Below are 24386 nucleotides of genomic sequence, written 5' to 3'. Positions count from 1 at the left end.
CGGATTTATTATCATCCGTGTATTCCGTTCCTGTCGTGTCCATATAGGTCACTGTTCATGTGGCCACGGGCTCTCATGTCCTCCCAGTTCTCCCTGAACCCTCTCCTCCTCCCCTGTGTATCTGTCTCTCATACCATGTCTCCCAGACCTTCCAGACGTCTCTAAACCTTTCTGAGGCCTTAGCGGTGTCTGTGGACATTCTCTCATACACATAAAATTGTTGTACTTTGTCTGTCAGCTGTTGAGTGGCTGGGCAGCTAGTTGTTTTCCAATTTAATGCTATTAGATTTCTAGCAGCCATTAGAACTATTGTTATCAGTTGTAAGTGGTTTTGTTGTGTTGTTTTGGGAAACAGCAGGAGTAAGCAAGTCGCGAGATCAGTCAGTAGGTTCTGAACATCTCCCCAGAGAGGTTGTATCCCCTTACATTGCCACCAGATATGTGGCAGGGTTCCGTCTTCCACTCCACATCTCCAACACTTGGGTGAGACGTCTGGGTAAATTCTGTGTAATCTAACGGGAGTCATATACCACCTATAAAGTAGTTTGCGATGTGCTTCAATATGTGAGTAACACTTGGTCCATTTTTTGATCCCATTTAGGGCCAGTATCCACCCTTCATCTGTTATGGTTGTCCCTCCCTCCGATTCCCAGTGTTGTTTGCACGTCAGTGGTTTTTGTGGTGCTAATTCAAGCCATGCCTTATAGCAAAGTGAGAGAGCCTTAGGTTTCATCGGGGCTGTCCAGCACCTGTGTTGTATAAGTTTTGCTGTGACTGCGTTTATAGGCATGGTGGGTGGTGTGGCCTTGACGTGTGTGTTTATTGTGTTTTTTAGTTGTAGGTAGGGGAAGATATCTCGCTCCGGAACCCCCCACTTAATTTGTATGTCCGGGAAACTCATGATTGTTTGTTCTTTACACAATTGTTGGATATGGTGTATACCTAAGCGTGACCATCTGGTTAGTGGGATCGTGGGATTCACTGCATGAAGTGCAGTTAGGGGAGCTTCAGGGTGAAAGGGAAGACATAAAGGCGTCCCACACTCTGATCGTTGCGGTTGTGGTAGGATATAGGTTCATTTTAGGACCTCTGTGTGCTCGGCGTCCACAAGTAATTAAGTATGGAGGTGTGCCTAAGTTGGTCTTGTTCCATATCTACCCACTGTGGTACTCCCTGTTGGGGGTGTAGGTGTATGCTCGTTGCTAGAATGGAGGCTTTGTAGTAGAGTCCAATGTTGGGTAGGCCTATACCCCCCATCTTTGTTGTCTGTTGTAAGAGGCCTAGGGGCAGCCTGGGTTTCTTCCCTCCCCAGATGTAGGAGTTGCATATGGTTTGTAAGGATTTATAGATTGTGGCTGGGATATCTATCGTAAGCATGCATAATATATACAGTAACCTTAGTAATAGCATCATCTTATATGCGTTCACTCGGCCTAACCAGGACAATTTTGCATTCTTCCATTTATGCATCTCTGTGGTGCACAGATGTATGAGGGGTTTGTAATTAAGTTTCACTATGTTACTAATAGGAGTGGCGATCTTAACCCCTAGATACGTTATGGACGTTGTTCGCCAGTCAAATTCTAAGGAGGTTTTAAGGGTCGCTACGGTTGGTCCTGGCAAGTTTATCGGTAGGGCTTGTGTTTTTTCTGTGTTTAGGCGGTAGTACGAGACTTTGCCGTAGTCCGTCAATAATGTTAGCAGAGGAGGTAGGGACCACTCCGGGTTCGAACGTGCCACAAAGATGTCGTCCGCGAACATCGCCAGATAATAGTCCTTGTCCCCCAGTGCGACACCGGTTATGGCCTGGTGTTGCCTTATTTTCCAAGCCAAGGGCTCTAGGGAGAGGATGTATAACAGGGGGGACAGAGGGCACCCCTGGCGCGTCCCATTCGTAATGTGAAAAGTTTGCGATAGGAAGCCTCCATGGGAGACCCTAGCACTAGGTTGTGCGTACAGTGCTAATATGCCTCTGATGACCTCTTCAGGAAACCGATATTTGCTTAGCACCTGTGTCATATATTGCCAGTTTAGTCTATCGAAGGCCTTTTCGGCGTCCAGCGCCAGAAAAAGACCTCCGAGTCGTTCTCTCTCCATCCCCGCCACTATGTTTAAAGGACCACTCTAGGCACCCAGACCACTTCAGCTTAATGAAGTGGTCTGGGTGCCAGGTCCAGCTAGGGTTAACCCATTTTTTCATAAACATAGCAGTTTCAGAGAAACTGCTATGTTTATGAATGGGTTAAGCCTTCCCCCTATGTCCTCTAGTGGCTGTCTCATTGACAGCCGCTAGAGGCGCTTGCGTGCTTCTCACTGTGATTTTCACAGTGAGAGCACGCCAGCGTCCATAGGAAAGCATTATGAATGCTTTCCTATGTGACCGGCTGAATGCGCGCGCAGCTCTTGCCGTGCGTGCGCATTCAGCCGACGGGGAGGAGAAGAGGCGGATCGGAGGAGGAGAGCAGGAGGTGAGCTCTCCGCCCAGCGCTGGAAAAAGGTAAGATTTAACCCCTTTCCCCTTTCCAGAGCCGGGCGGGAGGGGGTCCCTGAGGGTGGGGGCACCCTCAAGGCACTCTAGTGCCAGGAAAACGAGTATGTTTTCCTGGCACTAGAGTGGTCCTTTAACACCTTACTCGAATTATCAGAGCTTTGTCGGCCTCTCACAAATCCCGACTGGTCATTGTGCACTAGTTTATGCAGCAGTGGTGCCAATCTTTCACTGAACAGTTTTGCATAAATTTTGGCATCACTGTTGAGTAGTGAAATGGGCCTGAAGTTTTTACAGTGATCTTTAGTTTTGCCCGGTTTGGGGAGTGTGGAGACATGAGCTAATGTAACTTCTTCTGGCATTGCTCCTTCTTTCATGCAGTGGTTGAACAGTGCATGGAGAGGTTGGGTTAGGGTGGTGAGGAAGGTACGGTAGTATTTATTAGGGAGGCCATCAGGTCCCGGTGACTTGTGTAGTGGGAGTGTGGAGATCGCCATGGTGATCTCCTCTATTGTAAAGGGTTTGTTAAGCTGGTCTGCGTCTGTATCAGACAAAGTAGGGAGGTCGACTCCTGATAGGATGGTGTCGATCTCTGCTTTAGAGGGGCTGTCATCTTTTAAATTATATAGCTTTTCATAATAATGGGCAAATTCATCTACTATCCCTTGTGGGTCTAAAATAGTGGTACCCTTCGAACTTTTGATGGAGGCAATCTTAGAGTTAGTAGCTCTCTGTTTCAATTGAGCGGCCAGTCGTGCTCCCGCTTTGTTGCCTGCAGCAAAAAAAACGTGTTTAAACCTGCGTGTGAGGAATGTCGTTTTGGCTAGTCCCAGATCTCGCAGCTGCGATTGTAAGAGCAGTAATATAGTATGGGGTGGCCGTGGGGGAGAGTGTTTGTTAGCATGGGTTATAGGGGCTAATTCGGACAGTATGGCAGTGTATGTCTCTAATCGCTTCTTCTTGGCGTAGCTGGCATGCTTAATGAAGCACCCCCTTATGAAGGCTTTGTGTGCTAACCAAATTTGGGGTAGAGGGGAGTCCGGAGTTTTGTTCTCCTTAAAGTAAAACTGCAGGTCCTGTGTTTGGTTAATTTGGTTAACAATGTCAGGGTCTGAAAGCAGTTGTTCATTGAGTCTCCAACTACCCCTTCCTGCGTTGGGGAATTGTTCTCTGAGTTGTAACCGACCATGTGTCCGACCATGTGATTAGGCCTATGTCTGTGTGTTCAACTTTCGTGAGGGAGGAAGTGCAGATTAAAAATCTATCAATTCTCGAGTAGCTGTGATGTGCTGCTGTGTGGCATGTATAGTCCCTCTCTGTGGGATGGGTAACTCGCCATGGGTCTACGAGATTGTGTGATGTTAGTTTATTGCATATTAGTGTGGTTAGTTTGGACCTGCTCTTTCGTGTTTGCGCGGTCAGGTTTAGACCTCCTGAGGAGTCTAGGTCGCTGTCTAATAAAAAGTTTTTGTCACCCCCAATGATCACCTCCCCCAGTGTATGTGCAGACATCAATCCTAGCAGTACATCGGCAAAGTCGCATTGGTTAACATTAGGCCCATATACATTAATCAAGGTATAGACATTGTTATTCAGGGAACATTGCAATATAAGGTACCTGCCCTTTTTATCCCCTATTTTGCGTATTAAGGAGAAGGCTACTTCCCTGCTAATAAGGATGGATACTCCTCTTTTTTTAGCGGAATAGCATGAATGATAATCTATGGGGTACTGTGGGGAATTAAATTTCGGCCTGTTGCCCCACTTGAAGTGCGTTTCTTGGAAGAACATTACGTGGGCACCTAACGATTTTGCCTCGCGTAAGGCTAGGCGGCGTTTGTGGGGGGAATTTAACCCTTTAGCATTTAGGGAGCATATTTTAAGTACCATCTTGTAAGTGGTCTAGTTTGTGGTCTCTCGGAGGCGGGTGGGGTGCCCCCCCCTACATTAGTTACCATGTTGGTAGGTATTGTAGAACTAACATGGTGGTGCCAGGAGGTGATGAGGACATGGGACATACTGTCCGTGGGGCCTATCATATAAAGAAAAAAAAAGGATAAAATAATGTAATAACTGATCCAATATTCAACTATGTACAATATCCCGTTCACTGCTCCCCTGTGGTGCAGTGTCAACAATAACGGTTCCTTTTGTGGCTCCGACTGGGTATTGGAATCGGCAGCAAGGATTTAACAGTAGCAACTATGATAGTAATTCTTAAGGGTCTTAGTATCACCCTCAACGTGTGCAAATAGGCTTGTCGCCCGGCAAGATACATCAAAAGAAGGGAATTTGTATGAGTATAGTCTATGCATACGACCTGTCCCTCATGAGCACTGTGTAGTCAGCGCTCGAGTAGGGGTTCTGGTCTCATTAAGTTTGTCCTTGCGTGTTCGCGGAACGATGTTGTTTCTTCCAGTCGTTGTGGAGTTTGATTGCAGATCTGCCCTCTGTAGTTGGTAAGGGGACATCTGGTATAGGAATGTTCCACTTCAGCAGTTGTCGCTTGCCAGATTCAGGGTTGAGAATCGGGTTATCTACACCATTGCGCTTTACCAACAATTTGGTCGGGAAGCCCCACTTGTACTGTACATCCGCTGCTCTCAGTGCCGCTGTGATGTGAGTAAACAAGCGCCTTTTTATCATGGTCGCGGTGGAAAGGTCGATGAATAGCTTGACTTGGGAAAATTGGCCTGGGAGCTGACCTTGGCATCTAGACGCTTGCATTATGCGATCTTTCACCGTGAAATAGTGTACACGTGTTATAACGTCTCTTGGCACCGTGGTTGGTAGATGTTTAGGTTTTGGGAGACGATGAGTTCGGTCTAGCAGCATCTCAGTTTCCGCCAATGCTGGGATGTAAGCTTTAAATATTTCTCGTACATATTGGGTCAGATCTTGGGAGCCGATTGATTCCGGTATTCCCCGGATTCTAATATTGATGCGGCGGTCCCTGTCTTAGTGGTCTGCCACCTTTGCTTCCAGGCTTTGCACTCTCTCAAATAGGGCTGTGTGTGCGTCTGTTAGGCCATTATGAGCATCTATGATTTCATCTGCCCTCTCTTCCAGACGTGCTCTTCTTTCACCTAAAGCTTGGATGTCAGCCCTGATATCTGTAGCAATTTGCATCAAGTCTGATTTGAAGGAATTTTTTAAATCTAGGAGCATGTTATGCAATGAGGCGTTTGTGACAGGGGCTTGCATGCTGTCTATAGTGTGTGTAGACTCGCCCACTTCCGTGCATGAGGCTGGGGACCGAGGCCGGCCGGCGCCATTTTGTTCGTCCGTCCCACTCTTCGGCGACGGTGCCAAGTGCATTTGAAGGGTCTTCTGTTTGAATTTCTTGGCGACTTTGGTGGACATTGTGCTGGGGAGGTATGTCTCCGTTTTAATCACCCTTGCCGGTATTTGAATGCTGTTTATTCACGCTGGATGCACCCGTCGGCGGGAGAGCTCCGAGATCAGGCGACCGCTCTCATTCGCCGCTAAGCCACGCCCCCTTTTTAACACTTTTTTATTGTGAATGTTAAATACAACACATAAGTCAGGCATAGTTTCAGAACAGATGCAGAGTCAAGATAGTACATGAAGCATTCACATCCACTGTTTTGCATTTAACAATACAACATAAGTAAAACAAAACAAAGGTTTAAGTATAACTTGGCTATGGGTAATTTCCAGACAGGATAGTTGTTTCAAAGGTTAGTAGGCTCTCAACAAAAAACATGGTTCCATCATTGGCAAAAAGTAGGCAACAGATGCCTCCAACCTCGGTTATTTGAAGAGGAGTAAGTGGTGGCCTGGGAAAAATAATGAGATGGATTCCTCCATTTCACTTGAACAGAGAATTTAAAGTGCTAGACGTTGTATTTAGAAGGAGTACATTAGAAATGACATGACTAGGTATGGGTGCAGCCCATAGACTGTGATCAGACCCAGCTTAGCTATTTTACAACATCAATGTGGGTTTGGAATAAAGCAAGACTTCAATGGCTTGATGAAATAATTTTATATGTTGTCTGGTCACTTGGTCATTATCCCACATAATTAGTGGTATACACATAGGCTATATTGTTGGGCGTTACTTTGTATTAAGAGCTATGTCTAGAGGGGTGGCACAGGCCTTTCTCTTGTCTTTTATTTCTCATTTTTCTTTTCTCTTTTAAATTTTCTATTTTGGTTGTGCTAATGATGGCAAAGAGAGCTTGTGTAGCCGCAACAGCAGTAACTAGCATAGCAAGGAAAAACTTTCTCAAATATGGTCATAACATATAGAGAAACTACACTATTTTTGAATTAATTACAGATATGCTAAGTACACCACAGCCGTGACATCAAGCGTAGTATAAACAGGTAATACACCATAGCATTTAGAACATCAGCATATTTTGCGTGTTAGTAACAAAATTAGTTAAAATAAAATAAGATGCAGGTGAAGAAGTCCTAACTAACTTGGTGGTAGCAGTTGAGTAGGAATTGCAACCGAATTGTATGTGGGAATACCAGGTTACCTGTGACGAGATAGGCATGAGATTCATGACTTAGTACTTGTGCTACTTAAATACCAAAATAAGTTGTTGGCAATAGGACTTTCGGTGGAGTTACACGCTAAACATTAGGTATGCTAAACTGTGCCTCCGCTTTCTTTTTCCCCTTTTCTGTTTGCGTAGGTAACAACAATAAAATAAAAAATAAAAACACCCAATACAACTAAGCGGAGTTAACAGTTACGTCCAGTTCCCTTGGTTAGTTAATGTTCAGTTGAGGCAGGCACCGTTGCCCTATCACTGTCTGCAACTATGTGTCACATCATACCGTATAATAAGTAATTATGCCTGATTAGGGGTCGTTGGTTAGTGGTGCGTAAATAAGTTAGATTGAGTGGTCATCAATATGGTAATGTAATTACTTTGTGTGTCGACCGTTTGGGATGTGGTGGATGGCACATGTATCTTAACTAAAATAAAAATAAGAACCAAAATAACTTAACTGTGTGCCGGTTCGGTCCCCCAACCCTCCAGTTCAACTCTGCATGCTTCTATTTTAGCTACATTTGTTGTTTAACAAGATGTTGTTTGTATAGGGTCTCGACCAGCCACCAGGGCATTCCTCACTTTGGCTTTAAAGGAGTCATCCAATATACGATCTCCAGGTCAGGATAAATTTCCTGGCAAGGATTTCTTTGTTGGTTAGTGTCGCCAACCAATCCATTTTGAAAAGAAATTTGAGTTTAGATAAAATAAGATAATTGTAGCATGTGAAAGTTCTGCAGAATGGCCTTGCATCCAATAGCTGCTATTATGAGGAGGAATCGTTTATTAGTTAGGGGTTGGCCCGGGATAGGTCCCAAGAGCAAGAACTCTGGGATCACTGGTATTGTGGGCAGGTTTCCCATTGTGTGGTATGTTTTCACCTCAGTCCAAAATGTTTGTATTAGTGTGCACTCCCACAGACAGTGCTATAAGTCGTCTCTTGTGTGTGCGCATTTGAAACAGGTCGCTGATTCCTTTCTAGCCATTAGATGTAGTCTGTTTGGGGAATAATAGGCATAGTGTAGTCTTTAGAAACATGTCTCTGTAAGAGACAATAGGAAGGATTTGGAATTGGGCTTGGTGCGCCCTCAGAATGTCTGTAGGAGTAATGTCAGGGAAGTGGGTTTTCCATTTCCCCATGCCTGTTTGAAGACCAGACCAGTCCAGTCCGGAGTGTTTTGTATGAACATGTAGATTTTAGATGTGGAATAAGTGGCTCTTGTCGAGGAGCGCAGCATGGTGTCTAATGGGTTCTCCCAATTCGCTGCTGTGAAAGTTTGAGTAACAGAGTGGTAGTAGTGCCGCACCTGGAGATATGCGAACCATGGGGTTGGAAGGCCGGAATCGCTCCCTTATCTCTGCCAGCATTAAAAATCTTTGACCTTCGTGGTCTACTAAGGAACGGAGTGCTGTGACACCCTTGTCCGCCCACAAGGGGAAGGGATAGTTGGTACCTGGGGCAATGTCAGCGTTGCGAGTGAGAGGCATGTGCAGTGATTTTAAAGGGTGAGCTCCCATCTTAGATCGAGCTTGTTTCCAGGCCCTGATTGAGGTGTGAATAAGCAGGTTCGTGAGGATTTTATTTGGGAGGAGGTGGTGCGGCATGTGTAGGAGAGCCGTCAGGAAGTCCGGCTCCGCCAGGAAGTACTCCAATGGCAACTCTGAAAACCTATGCTGGGATTGGATCCAATCCAGTGCATGTCTAAGTTGCGCTGCTATGCTATATTCTTTAGCATTTGGCAAGTTTAGTCCCCCTAGAGCGATGTATTGGTATAGATTTGTAAGGCTGAGGCATGGTTTGCGTCCCTGCCACAGAAATCGTTGCAGCTTCTTATTTAGGAAAGTTTCATCCTGTTTCGAGAGGAGCAAGGGGAGGAATTGAAGTGGATAAAGTAGTTTGGGAAAGCTAGTTAATTTGTATATATTTGCCCTTCCAATGTAGGATAAGGGTAAGTTATGCCAGTGGTCAAACTCTGAGAAAATGTTAGCCAAGATGGGAGGTATGTTAAGTTTGTATAGGAGGGAGATGTTTTTATGAATTTTCATTCCTAGGTATTTGAGTGCCTGTGATTCCCATTTCAAGGGGATTCCACCCGGCATCGTCGGAAGTCGGCCGCTTACCAGATAAAAATTAAATTCCTTAGAAAAACATTTTCTAAAGCCTTATATTTTAGTAGATCCCTCATGAAAGAAAAAAAAAACCTATAGCTTTAAATATTTGGGAAAAAAAGAACTGAATATTAATATAGAAATTAGTGAATTGGGGTCTACTTTGACAAAAGTTTCCAAAATCACACATTCTTTGAATAAGTTATCTCATTTCAAGGTAATTAAGAGATGGCCTTTAGTTCCAGATAAATTGCATAGGATGTTTCCTACAGGAAATCATCTATGTTGGAGAAGTGGGATATTAACAGGTTCATACCTTCATATGAGGTGAAACTATATAAAAATAAAAAAAATTATGGGATGAAGTATATACCGTACATTTATTTATAAAAAAAAAAAAAACTAAACTTTGAAATGAATCTTACTCCAAATGTAGTATTACTCCATTTAAACTGGCCCTCTATGTCCCCAGTGAATAATGTAATTCTAACTCACAGATTTTTAGCTACTAAAATTGTCATATCAAGAAACTGGAAAATTGGAAATATCATTCCTTGGTCACAGGTAATAAACCAACGTAAATCTCAGATCAAAATTAAACAAATGTTTAGTCTACATAATCTCAGTAAGAAATCATTTATGGAATATATGTTGGGAAATAATTAGCACAATCTAATTTTATCCACATTACTCAGAGGTTTTTTAGTAGAATATTTGGTGGAGTTACCGTAAATAAAAAGTCTGATCTTTTTATGGAACTGAATCATAGAAATGTTTAATAAACAAACAATACAACTTGGTATCCCTGGACTGGATCAGTAACAGTAAATGTAAAAGTGCCGGTTTAATATAATAGTTAATTAGGGAAATTTTTACTTTTTGTATCTCCCTCTCTCAATGCAATTAAGGGTTAAGCAATGCATATTTGTAAAAAAATAAATAAAGGGTTACCTGCGCTCTCTCCTTAATCCCTATGTATATTTAAACAAATGGAGGTCATTAAGTTACTCCAATGGCCACTGGAGGGAATGTCCACCTGCCAACGTCAAGGCAGACCTACTCTGACCCTATACCTTGCTACCTTGAGCTTCTGGCAAAGATATCTCTGAGACAGAAAGGGGTATATTTTTTTATATACACCCCTATATACTTGTTAACCCTTAATAGGTACACATCAGCTAATACATATAGTAAAAACCAAAGGAAAAAAGTTACCTGCGCTCTCTCCTTAATCCCTATGTATATTTAAACAAATGGAGGTCATTTAGTATATAGGGGTGTATATAAAAAAATACCCCTTTCTGTCTCATTAGAGATATCTTTGCCAGAAGCTCAAGGAAGCAAGGTAAAGAGTCAGAGTAGGACCCGTCTAGGGGGGTCTGCCTTGACAGTGGCAGGCGGGCATTCCCTCCAGTGGCCATTGAAGTAACTAAAGGCATATTTGTGTTTTGATCTTTTTTCAATGTAGTGGTCTATGTCTACACGTAGGTTTGTTAACTAATCTGATGTCCCAGTCAGATACTATTTATATATAAATCCTGTCATGACCGCATTCAGGGAAGATTCTTTCCACGGCCGCCAATGCCCTCCGAACCCCCATGACTGCTTGTTTGCCCCGTACGAAGCCAATTTGGTGGGAAGTCAGTAAGTTAGGTAGGAACGTTTGGATTCTCATTGCTATGACTTTAGTGAGAAGTTTGACATCTTGGTTGAGTAGTGAGATTGGTCGATAGGAGCTCAAGGCTTCTGTGTGTCTGTCTGGTTTGGGTATAAAAATGACTCTGGCCTGATTGAGAGTGTCTATTGGTAGACCTTCAAGATATATTAGGTTAAATAGGTTTTTGAGGGTGGGATCTGGGCCAGGTGCCTTCCCTGGTTTCAGTGTTTTGATTGCTCTGTGTATTTCCTCCTCCGTGATTGGTTCATTGAGGAGTTCTCTGGCCTCCTCGTCAAATTGGGGGAGAGCTAGGCTTTTAAGAAAAGTCATGCTCTGGGCATGATTGTCCGGTGGGGCCTTTGCTAAATTTCTATGGTAATCATGAAACCATTCATTCATGAGACGTGAATCTAGTGCCGTCTGGTGAGGTGATAGCAGTAATAGGTTTGAATTTTGACCTATGATTAACCAGACGGGCCAGGAACTTCCCTGACCTTCCCACCTAAAGAAGTGTTTTTGTTGAAAGTCTAATTTTGATTTTGCATAGTTTGCGACAAATGTGTTAAGGTCATTTTGAGGTTCTTTGTATAGGTGTTTGTGGTCCTCAGTGACGTCTGTCATGTATTGTCTGTGTGGGAAATGTTTTTTTTTTTTTTTTTAAGCTTACTTGCAATGCAGCGCCGGATGAAGCTCCTCAAGTTGGTTTCCAAGCCCCTGTCGATGTCACCACTGCCCGCTCTTGGTCCAATCAAATGCTTCTTATAGTGAATCGTTTTACCAGCTCAGAACACATGAGCGCTGTGAGCTGGGAAGGGAGCAAATATTATTATTTTTTAAATCCATAACTATGCATGTAGGGAGGTGGGGAAGGTACGCACAGAGCAGAGGAAGGAAAGATCAAGGTTTCACCTTGTAGGCAGAAAATGTAAAAAGATTATTTATAGAGCATAATTGGGGACCAGGTAGTCATAAAATGATACTGTCGTTTTTGGATTTTTGTGCTTTGTAGCAGACCAAATAATCTGTTTAGCCTCGGGTACCTATCTACATAAATGTAACTGTTTGAAACCTTTAAATGTCTCCTTTTAGGCCTTACCATGCTTTGCTGCTTCTAAAAGATGAGAAAATCTTATTAAATGACCTTCCACTGGACTGCTCTCCTGCTTTAGTAAGAATCATCAAATCTGCATCTGCTGTAAAGAATCTACAGCAGCTGGCGCAAGATGCTGACCTTGCTTTATTACAGGTGCTAAAAGAATATTATTCTATTATAAATGAATACACAATATCTAATATATATGCCGTTATAAAATATATCTGTAAACATAATATAAATGTTAGATTATCTGTGTACAGTATTTAACCCCTTCCCGCCCTTACGACGTGCTATGCCGTCACGGTTTAAGTGGGCTTTAAAGCCGTTGTGACGGCATAGCACGCCGTAACGGCTTTAAGCCCTGGAGCGCCCGGGTTACTTACCTTCCCGGCGCTCCGCTTCGGGAGGACTGCCTCACAGCCCAGGCAGCCCTCCCACGGCAAATGAGGCCCCCGGGGGCCATGTGATCGCTCTCAAAGAGCGATCACATGGCCCCCTATAGCTGGCTGTGGATCTGACAGCAGGGGGACTGTCTAAAATATTAGCCAGTCCCCCTGCTGGTGGGAAGTATAAAAAAAAAATATTAAACATGTTTAAAAATAAATCAAATGTATTTATATATATATATATAATATATGTATATATATATTATATATATAATATATGTATATATATTATATATATAATATATATGTATATTATATATTTAACGTCATACATAGTGTATTTTAATACCAATATAAGTACATATATTCGTATTAAAATACACTTAGAATGACGTTACATATATATAATATACATATATTATATATATAATAGATATATACACATATATTATATATATATATAAATACGTATAATTACAATAATAAATACAATAATAAAATTAATAAATAAAATATTCAAACAAAATTTAATATAAATTATATATACATATGTAATTTCATTCTAACTGTATTTTGTTATGAATATATATATATATATTGGTAACAAAATACACTTAGAATGACATTCTATATATATCTATCTATATATAAAATGCAAATAACCGCAAATATATATATATATATAGATAAATACATATAATTACATAAAATATTACATTAGTATACACGTAGAATTTAAATACCTATAAATGCATATGTATTAAAATTCTACGTGTATATTTAAGTAATCTAACATAATTAGGTGATTTGATTAATTAAAATGTGATTGACATGCCTGACAACACAGGGAGAAAGTGCAGAGAATTTAATTCGCAAGCACTATATTTGACCCTGTAACTCTCCAAAACAACATAAAACCTGTACATGGGGGGTACTGTTTTACTCGGGAGACTTCGCTGAACTCAAATATTAGTGTTTCAAATTGGTAAAATGTATTACAACGATGATATTTTAAGTAAAAGTGAAGTTTTTTGCATTTTTTACAAACGAACGGCACTTTTATGGACTATATTATTGTTGTAATATGTTTTACTGTTTTAAAACACTAATATTTGTGTTTAGTGAAGTCTCCCGAGAATAACAGTACCCCCCATGTACAGGTTTCATGGTGTTTTGGAAAGTTAGAGAGTCACATATAAGGCTTGCATTTCATTTTTTTTTACATTGAAATTTGCCAGATTGGTTATGTTACATTTGAGACGGTGTGGTAGCCCAGGAATGAGAATTACCCCCATGATGGCATACCATTTGCAAAAGTAGACAACCCAAGGTATTGCAAGTGGGGTATGTCCAGTCTTTCTTAGTAGCCACTTAGTCACAAACACTGGCCAAATATTTGTTTTTTGCTTTTTTAACACAAAAACAAATATGAACGCTAACTTTGGCCAGTGTTTGTGACTAAGTGGCTACTAAAAAAGACTAAACATACCCCACTTTCAATACCTTTTGTTGTCTACTTTTTAAAATGGTATGCCATTATGGGGGTAATTCTCATTGCTGGGCTACCACACCGTCTCAAAGGTAACATTGCCAATCTGGCAAATTTCTATTTGAAAATGGAACGTTCTATATTTGACCCTGTAACTTTCCAAAACGCCCTAAAACCTGTTAATGGGGGATACTGTTGTACTCGTGAGACATCGCTGATTACAAATATGTGCATTTTTGTGCAGTAAAACCTAACAGTATTATGACATTCACAGCTAAAATGTCAGACGCAAATACAAATTTTAAAAAAAATCTTATTTTCTTACATTTTTTTTACATTTTATTCATAATGAATTATGTTCCATATATGAATAGTTAATGGTAAATTAAAGCCCTGTTTCTCCTGAACAAAATGATATATAATAAGTGTGGGTGCATATAATTTGAAAGAGGGGAACTACAGTTGAACAGACATGTAGCGCAAATTCTAGTTTTTGTTTACGTTTTGTTTTGATCAGAACGTGCACTATTGACTCCATCCTGAAGGGGTTAATATATTGTCTGTTTTAAACAAAGTGTTATTCTTGCATTCTTCAAAGTGCTTGGCTTTTTTGCATAGGTATTCCAGCTTGCAGCATATTTGTGTGGCTTTTGCTGGCAGGGACTGCTGGAAGTTAGTGCTCCCTCCTCCCCTCTTTTCCCTCCCGCATGGCACCATATATGTTAGCTGGGAGGAAGTGACCTGCACTCACTTCCTCCCAGCACTGGCTGTCGATGTTAGAGGGACCCAGTCACGCTGTAAAGGTCACACTGCATGACAGGACCCCTGAGGACAAATGCCCATATATTATAAAAATATCGCAGTAAAAATAAAATAAAAGAATGCCTTCTGAGTTATTGAAATCATACTACTTAGAAGTGGCTACACAAGGAAGTGACTTAATTAATCAAAAACCTTTCAGTGTGTTCTACAACTGTGTTTCTCAACACATGGTACATGTAGCCTAGGGGCATGTGCCATGGCCAAGGGTTATTTAAAAGATTTCACTGACTGCAACTATGGAACATCTGGTTTGCACCTCCACTTTTTAATTACACTACCAGCAGTTTCAATTGGGAATGATTTACTGAAAATAGTCAAACACAGCAAATACAGCATGCTCATAGACAGTGCATATACAACTCACAGCCTTCCCATACACACAGCCCTCACATCATACACATACGGGGTTATTCACTAAAATTCAAATGTCCATGTAGCGAATGGCAAAGTCATTTGGTGTAATACAGCACCTTTTGTACTGCAAAATGCAGACAGTGTTAACATTATTTACAGAAGTCCGGATTTTAAAGCAGAGCAGGCTCCACATGTACCTGAACCCGAAGGCTGCCAGACAGCTGAAATTTGCTTCCAGATAAAAAAATAAATAAAAATGCCTGGATGCTTAAAATCAGGGCTTGGATTTTCAAAATGTGAACGGATGCTGCCAACAGGCACAGAAAAATGTATTTAAAGGGACACTATAGTCACTAGAACAACTACAGCTTATTGTATTTGTTCTGGTGAGTATAATCATCCCTTTCAGGCTTTTTTAATGTAAACACTGTGTTTTCAGAAAAATGGCAGTGTTTACATTACAGCCTAGGGATACATCCAGTGGCCACTCCTTGGATAACCACTAGATGTGCTTCCTGGGGCAGTGCTACACAGTGTGAATGGAGAGACAGAACTTCCCTCATAGAGATGGATTGATTTAATCTCTCTATTAGGAGATGCTAATTGGCTAGGGCTGTGTTTGGCTTGTACTGACTCTGCCCCTTATCTGCCTTCTTCACACATAAAAAAGAATCTACAGCAGCTGGCGCAAGATGCTGACCGTGCTTTATTACAGGTGCTACAAGAATATTCTATTATAAATGAATACACAATGTATGATCTATATGCTGTTATAAAATATATCTGTAAACATAATATAAAGGTTAGATTATCTGTGTACAGTATTTAATATATTGTCTGTTTTAAACAAAGTGTTATTCTTGCATTCCTCAAAGTGCTTGACTTTTTTTCTTTTTTTGCCTTCTTGCATAGGTATTCCAGCTTGCAGCACATTTGGTGTATTGGGGCAAAGCTATTATCATTTATCCGCTATGTGAAAACAATGTATATATGCTCTCTCCTAATGCAAATGTCGGCCTGTAAGTAAGAAGTGTTTCTCTTCTTTTAAATTAAAAAAAAAAACTCCTATTTAGTTCTTGCACATCACTTTTGCTCTTTCTTTTTGTCTTTTGCTTTTTCATAGCCCATTGATCTTTGTCAATAGCCCATTGTTTCATGCTTTCCTGTTCATCTCATATCTATGCCTTGTTTCCTTTAGTCCTCCTTAACAAACAGCTTGTTCATCTTATTTCCAAACGTATCTGTATTATCAAACTGCATTTCTTCAGCTTGTCATTAGGTTATTTAAAAGATTTCACTGACTGCAACTATGGAACATCTGGTTTGCACCTCCACTTTTTAATTACCGTACACTACCAGCAGATTCAATTGGGAATGATTTACTGAAAATAGTCAAACACAGCAAATACAGCATGCTCATAGACAGTGCATATACAACTCACAGCCTTCCCATACACACAGCCCTCCCATTATACACATACGGGGTTATTCATTACAATTCAAATGTCCATGTAGCGAATGGCAAAGCCATTTGGTGTAATACAGCACCTTTTGTACTGCAAAATGCAGACAGTGTTAAATTATTTACAGAAGTCTGGATTTTAAAGCAGAGCAGGCTCCAAATGTACCTGAACCTGAAGGCTGCCAGACAGCTGAAATTTGCTTCCAGATTAAAAAAAATCTGTGCCTGGATGCTTAAAATCAGGGCTTGACTTTTCAAAATGTGAATGAATGCTGCCAATAGGCACAGAAAAATGTATTTAAAGGGACACTATAGTCACTAGAACAACTAAAGCTTATTGTATTTGTTCTGGTGAGTATAATCATTCCCTTCAGGCTTTTTTAATGTAAACACTGTGTTTTCAGAAAAATGGCAGTGTTTACATTACAGCCTAGGGATACCGCCAGTGGCCACTCCTCAGATAACCACTAAATGTGCTTTCTGGGGCAGTGCTACACAGTGTGAATGGAGAGACAGAACTTTCCTCATAGAGATGGATTGATTTAATCTCTCTATTAGGAGATGCTAATTGGCTAGGGTTGTGTTTGGCTTGTACTGACTCTGCCCCTTATATCTGCCTTCTTCACACTCTCAGCCAATCCAATGCTTTCCTATGAGAAAGCATTGTGATTGGCTCAGATTACCACTTCTGATGATGTCAGCCAAGGAGACAGATATGAGGCAGAGCCAGGACCAGCAGACTGGAATAAAGGCAAGATTGTACTGTATTTAGGGGGCTGGATAGTGATTTTTGCACTATAGGGTCAGGAATACATGTTTGTGTTCCTGACCCTACAGTGTTCCTTTCAATAAAAAAACCCTCAATGGCACAAGGATTAATCATGTGGTGGCTGGCCAGTGCTTGCTAAGTAATTAAAGGGGGGGTGGCGGGGGGAGTCTACACCGATCAGTGTGACCTCCATGTTAGTATAAGGGAGGTTTAACACACCTCCATTATGCTCCTAACTGCTATGCTGTGAATGGGAACACATAAACTAAACAGTGAGTAGTCAGTTTCACTGTAACAAAAACTAGCGACTGGGTAGAAAGGATCCATCCTATTTGGTATGAAGCATGTAAAATAATGTAAAGGAGACCTGTCACTGGTGTCCCTGTGCCCACATCTGTGGGTATCAGAAGGTGGTTTAAGCTTTTATAATAGGGGTGGACACGGTGGGAGCTGTATACAAAAAAAGAATCGCTCCCCAGGTTCTGAGCTCAGTTAGTCCACCTGCGGATCGCTCAGGGGTCGCCATGGCCATGAATTATAATGCTAAGGAGGAATATGGCCACCACCACTCAGGGATGGGCCCCGGGGACCGGGCCGAAGAGCAATAAGCTGGATAACATGGCCTTTAAGCAGCAGAGGCTTCCAGCTTGGCACCTCACTGCCGGGACCATGCTGACAGCCTTCTTAGTCATCAGCATCTTCATCCCCATAGGCATCGGGATCTTCGTCACCTCCAACAACATCCAGGAGTTCGAGATTGATTACACCAGACTAGAGCCAGATAATGCATGCTTTAAGTGTTCAAACGTCTCATGGAACAGTACACCGTGTGTTTGTAGGATTAACTTCACACTTGAACGTGCATTTGAGAGTACAGTGTTTATGTATTATGGGCTTTCCAACTTCTATCCGAACCATCATTGGTATGTAAAGTCCAGAGATGACAGTCAATTAAATGGAGACAAGAATTCTCTTCTTAACCCCAGCAAGGAATGTGACCCATACGGAACCAGTAACGGCAAACCAATTGCTCCATGTGGTGCCATTGCCAACAGCATGTTTAATGAATCTTTAAGTTTACATAGCTGAAAAGAGACTTGCGTCCATCAAGTTCAACTTTCCTCACATATGTTTTTGCTGTTGATCCAAAAGAAGGCAAAAAACCCAGTCTGAAACTCTTCCAATTTTGCAACAAAATAGGAAAAAAAAATCCTTCTTGACCCCAAAATAGCAGTCAGATGTCTATTTGGATCAAGCAGCTATTACCCCACTAATTATAAATTATATCCCTGTATGTTATGTTTTTGCAAGTATTTATCCAATTGCAGTTTAAACATCTGTATAGACTCTGACAAAACCACCTCTTCGGGCAAAGAATTCCATATCCTTATTGCTCTTACTGTAAAAAAAAAAACTTTTCTTTGCCTTAATCTCCTTTCTTCCAGACTAAATGTGTGACCTTGTGTCCTATGTATAGCCCTGTTTATGAATAGATTTCCAAATAATGGTTTGTACTGGCCCCGAATATATTTGTATAATGTTATATCCCCTCTCAAGGCAACGTTTTTTCCAAACTAAAGAGATTTACATTTTTTAACCTTTCTTCATAACTAAACTGCTCCATTCCTTTTATCAATTTTGAAGCTTGTCTCTGCACTTTTTCTAGTGCCATGATATCTTTCTTTAGAACAGGTGCCCAAAATTGCACAGCATATTCAAGGTGTGGTCTTACCTGTGATTTATAAAGAGGCAAAATTATATTTTCATCTCGAGAATTTATGCCTCTATTTATACATGACAAAACCTTACTGGCCTTAGCAACGGCAGATTGACATTGCATATTGCTGCCTAGTTTGTTGTCTATAACAATTCCCAAATCCTTCTCGTGTGTGGTTATCCCTAGTTCACTACCATTTAGGATGTAAATTGCTTGTGCATTCTTAACCCTGAAGAGGATAACTCTGCATTTCTCTATCCAAATCCCTCTGCAGCAAGGCAATATCCTGCTCACATTTTATTACTTTACAAAGTTTTGTGTCATCTGCAAACACTGATACATGGCTTTCAATGCCCATTTCAAGATCATTTCTAAATATGTTAACTAGAAGCGGTCCCAAAACAGAACCCTGAGGGACACTACTTACCACTTTTGTCCAGCTTGAAAATTTACCATTAATGACATCTCGTTGTACTCTATCCTTAAGCCAATGTTCTACCCAACAACAAGAATATTCATCTAGACCAATTTCTTTTAGTTTGAAGACTAACCTATTGTGAGGAACTGTATCAAATGCCTTGGCAAAATCCAAGTAGATCCCATCCACTGCAGTACCCTGATCTATACTTATTACTTCTTCGTAGAATGCAATTAGGTTAATTTGACATGACCTATGTTTCTTAAAACCATGCTGAATATTGCTAATAACACAGTTCTTCCCAATGAATTCCTGAATATTATCCCTTAATAGCCGTTCAAATAATTTCCCAATCGCAGAACTTAAGCTCACAGGTCTATAATTTACAGGCAAGGATTTTGAACCCTTTTTTAAATATAGGAAGACCATTTGCCTTCCTCCAATCCCCCGGTACAATACCTGAAACAAAAGAATCTTGAAAAATTAAATACAGAGGTTCACTTATTTCCCCACTTAGCTCCTTAAGTACTCATGGGAGGATACCATCAGGCCCTGGAGCTTTATTTACATACATTTTCTTAGCTGTAGCACCTTGTCTCGAGTTATCCAATCACAAGTTATCTGCAAGTTTGGTGCAGCAATCATTTGCTTATCTCTTGCCATAGAATCCTCATTAATATATATACTGAAGAAAATAGTTATTTAAAATGTCTGCCTTTTCCTGGTCTTCATTAACTAACAGACCCATCTCTGTTTTCAGTGTATCTACACTCTAATTTTTTGTTTTTTAGAATTGATGTACTTGAAAATATTTTTGGGGTTGGTTTTGCATTCTTTGGCTATCAATTTCTAATTTTCTAGTTTAGCCACTTCAATTGCCTTTTTGCAAGTATTATTGGCTTCCTTATATCTTATATAGGATGCCTCTGATTTGTCCGATTTAAATGCCCTTTTCTTATCTTTAATCTCTTGTTTTACTTCTCTACTAAGCCACATTGGTTTTAATTTGTCTCTTTTATATTTATTACCCAATGGAACATACTGTGAAATGTACATTTCTAATATTTGTTTGAATAGTTTCCATTTTTCCTCAGTGTTTTTATCACTAAGGAGGTTATGCCAGTCAATATGTTGTAGAGCTGCCCTAATCTTATTAAATTGGCTTTTTTTTAAATTATACGTTTTAATATACCCCACGTGCTTTTGCTTTTTTGAGTTTATTTCAAAAGTTACCATATTGTGATCACTATTTCCCAAATGCTCCCCTACTTGAATGTTGGTTAAACGATCAACATTGTTTGTTCTAACAAGATCCAGACAAGCATCCTTTCTAGTTGGTGCTTGTACCAGTTGTGACATAAAGGTGTCATTTAACACATTGAAAAAAGGATTTCCCTTGCTGAAGTACTAGTCCCTCTATCCCAATTTATGTCTGGGTAATTAAAATCTCCAATAATTAACGTGTTGCCCCGATTTGCAGCATTCCCAATTTGCTCTAACAGCAGTTCTTCCTCATTAATATTTACATTTGGTGGTTTATAACTTATCCCAACCAATAATTTATTTCCCTTTGTTTGCCCCAAGCAGATATCTACTCATAAAGCTTCCACATTTCCCTCGTCACACTCCACATGCCTAAGATTTGACTTTAACTCATGGCTGACATACAAACATACCCCACCACTCTTCTTGTTTTTCCTATCCTTCCTAAATAACGTGTACCCATTTAAGTTAACTGCCCAGTCATGTGTTTCATCCCACCATGTTTCTGTTATGCCTATTATATCATATTGTTTAGTGTATGCTCTTGCCTCTAGTTCCCCCATTTTGTTATATAGGCTCCTTGCATTAGTAAGCATACATTTAATATTGCCATGAGTCATTTGTACTTTTTGTGAATTATCAACAAATCCAATTAATTGGAGGAAAGCAGTTTATAAGCTTGACCCAAGTGATCCAGAGAACAATGGGTTTAAAAATGAAGATTTTATCGTATGGATGCGAACTGCTACATTGCCTACATTCAGAAAGCTTCAACCTCTCATTGAGAAAAAAAGATGCATACCCAGCCTTGGCACCGGGGAATTATTCTCTAAGAGTTGAATATCATTTCCGTGTACTCAGTTTTGATGGAAGAAAACTGATGATCTTGAGCACCATTTCGTGGATGGGAGGAAATAACCCATTTTTGGGAATTGCATTGTTGTTGTACTGTGCTGGACTAGTTATGATGCTTAGACTGATCCTTTAAACAATGGTTACACTTCTTTGCAGATCTGACAAATAATGGCTGGATTTAAATTGTGCAAGGTCTTCATCTGAGTTTGGGGAATTAAGACTTATTTTCTTCAACTTTGTAAAGGTTTTAATTCATTTTCTACAATTGAAAAATAAGCCATAAAAATAAGTATGTATGGCACGCATGCAACATTTTTATATACCGTATTTATCGGCGTATAACACGCACTTTTTCCCCCTGAAAATAGGGGGGAAATCGTGGGTGCGTGTTATACGCCGATATCCCATAATTACTTACCTGTCCTGAAGCGTGGGCCGGCTTCACAGCGCGCACCGCGGTACAGGAACTTTAATTTCAGGTTCCGGTTTCCGGCGGGACTGAAAGGAAGTGTGCACAATAGTGTGCACACTTCCTTTCAGTCCCGCCGGAAACCGGAACCTTAAATTAAAGTTCCTGTACCGCGGTGCACGCTGTGAAGCCGGCCCACGCTTCAGGTCAGGTAAGTAATTATGGGAGGGGAGGAAAGAACACTATGGGAGGGGAGGGGAGGAAAGAACACTATGGGAGGGGAGGGGAGGGGGAGGAAAGTACACTATGGGAGGGGAGGGGAGGGGGAGGAAAGTACACTATGGGAGGGGAGGGGAGGGGGAGGAAAGTACACTATGGGAGGGGAGGGGGAGGGGGAGGAAAGTACACTATGGGAGGGGAGGGGAGGTGGAGGAAAGTACACTATGGGAGGGGAGGGGGAGGAAAGTACACTATGGGAGGGGAGGGGAGGGGGAGGAAAGTACACTATGGGAGGGGAGGGGAGGGGGAGGAAAGTACACTATGGGAGGGGAGGGGAGGGGGAGGAAAGTACACTATGGGAGGGGAGGGGAGGGGGAGGAAAGTACACTATGGGAGGGGAGGGGAGGGGGAGGAAAGTACACTATGGGAGGGGAGGGGAGGGGGAGGAAAGTACACTATGGGAGGGGAGGGGAGGGGAGGGGGAGGAAAGTACACTATGGGAGGGGAGGGGAGGGGGAGGAAAGTACACTATGGGAGGGGAGGGGAGGGGGAGGAAAGTACACTATGGGAGGGGAGGGGAGGGGGAGGAAAGTACACTATGGGAGGGGAGTGGAGGGGGAGGAAAGTACACTATGGGAGGGGAGGGGAGGGGGAGGAAAGTACACTATGGGAGGGGAGGGGGGAAAGTACACTAGGGGAGGGGAAGGGGGGAAAGTACACTAGGGGAGGGGAAGGGGGAAAGTACACTAGGGGAGGGGAAGGGGGGAAAGTACACTAGGGGAGGGGAAGGGGGGAAAGTACACTAGGGGAGGGGAAGGGGGGAAAGTACACTAGGGGAGGGGAGGGGAGGGGGGGAAATACACTATGGGAGGGGAGGGGGGAAATACACTATGGGAGGGGAGGGGGGGAAATACTATGGGAGGGGAGGGGGGAAAATACACTATGGGAGGGGAGGGGGGAAAATACACTATGGGAGGGGAGGGGGGGAAATACTATGGGAGGGGAGGGGGGGAGAATACTATGGGAGGGGAGGGGGGAAAATACACTATGGGAGGGGAGGGGGGAAAATACACTATGGGAGGGGAGGGGGGGAGAATACTATGGGAGGGGAGGGGGGAGAATACTATGGGAGGGGAGGGGGGAGAATACTATGGGAGGGGAGGGGGGAGAATACTATGGGAGGGGAGGGGGGAGAATACTATGGGAGGGGAGGGGGGGAGAATACTATGGGAGGGGAGGGGGGGAGAATACTATGGGAGGGGAGGGGGAAGAACACTATAGGAGGGGAGGGGGGGGAGAATACTATGGGAGGGGAGGGGGGAGAATACTGGGAGGGGGTGAATACTATGGAAAGGGGGGGAGAACACTATGGGATGAGGGGGGAATACTATGGGATGAGGGGGGGAAATTTCCTGGAATTTCTTAATAAAAATGAGGTGCGTGTTATACGCCGGTGCGTGTTATACGCCGATAAATACGGTAGTTCTTGAGTCTCAAGGGTCTGCATTGGCAGTTTAACATTTATTTTTATGTTGCTTTCCTACTTTTGGATCAACAATCGGACCAACGTTTTTTACCTTATTTTTAAAGACCCCTAAACATTACCGGTAACTGTTCTAAATAAATACATATATTTAGTTTGACCTTGCATGCTAGCACAAAACTCAACTTTTGCACTATTTTCGTTTTCATGTAAGACTGCATTACATACCATTGTATTCAATTAAAAATGTCACATGCTTATGTGGAGAACATAAAAGCAGTAGTTAAATACTTCTTCCAAGTGTACAAACTCTTGGCACCTTTTTGGCGAAGAATCCAGCACTGAGTGTTCTTTAAATAAGTCATACCCTGTAGTACACATAAAAGAGATTATTAAAAAAAAAAAATGTGGTGGAGGTAATCTGTGTGAGCTCCATAAGGCTTATTGGTATTGGTCTCAGATATGTGATTGTTTTAAAGGTGTCATTTATTAAATAATTTTTATGCCGGTTTTTAGAAATCACCCTTACACCTTTCTCATGTCAGATAACAAAGTTTTGCATATAGTGTGGTTTTACATGAATGCTCATTAGATTTTCCACCGTAAGCTTCCGCACTAAGCTCTTCAGAAGCGAATATCTAGAAAAACCTTCAACTTTTGTCCACCAAAGGTTACTCTTCGTGAAGGAATATAAAAGCAATTCACTAGAATAAGTTTATGCTTTTCATTTATACCACAACTCCTCTTTTGCACATAGCTTCTAGAGTATTGATGTGTATAGATTCTTTTATTTTGAGCCCAAATTCTAATTTGTTTATTGCATTGGCTTAAGGAAAATTAACCATAGAGGACCAGTGA

At 41.6% G+C, this 24386-nt stretch overlaps 1 protein-coding gene and 1 pseudogene across 7 annotated transcripts in view; both read left to right on the top strand.

Moving 5' to 3' along the window:
- Positions 1-24386, top strand: part of NPRL3 (NPR3 like, GATOR1 complex subunit) — a 453622-nt gene that overhangs the window by 236727 nt on the left and 192509 nt on the right. For all 7 annotated transcript variants that reach the window (XM_063430229.1, XM_063430228.1, XM_063430232.1 and 4 more), the window contains 2 exons: positions 11876-12032; positions 15846-15952. In XM_063430229.1, coding sequence (XP_063286299.1) covers positions 11876-12032; positions 15846-15952 — 264 coding nt within the window. The remainder of the gene's footprint in view (positions 1-11875; positions 12033-15845; positions 15953-24386) is intronic.
- On the top strand, positions 17689-18253 carry LOC134570668 (cell cycle control protein 50A-like; annotated as a pseudogene).

This window comes from Pelobates fuscus, chromosome 8, assembly GCF_036172605.1.
Source record: "Pelobates fuscus isolate aPelFus1 chromosome 8, aPelFus1.pri, whole genome shotgun sequence".
Classification (NCBI taxonomy): domain Eukaryota; kingdom Metazoa; phylum Chordata; class Amphibia; order Anura; family Pelobatidae; genus Pelobates; species Pelobates fuscus.
This window is presented reverse-complemented; position numbering and strand designations above follow the sequence as displayed.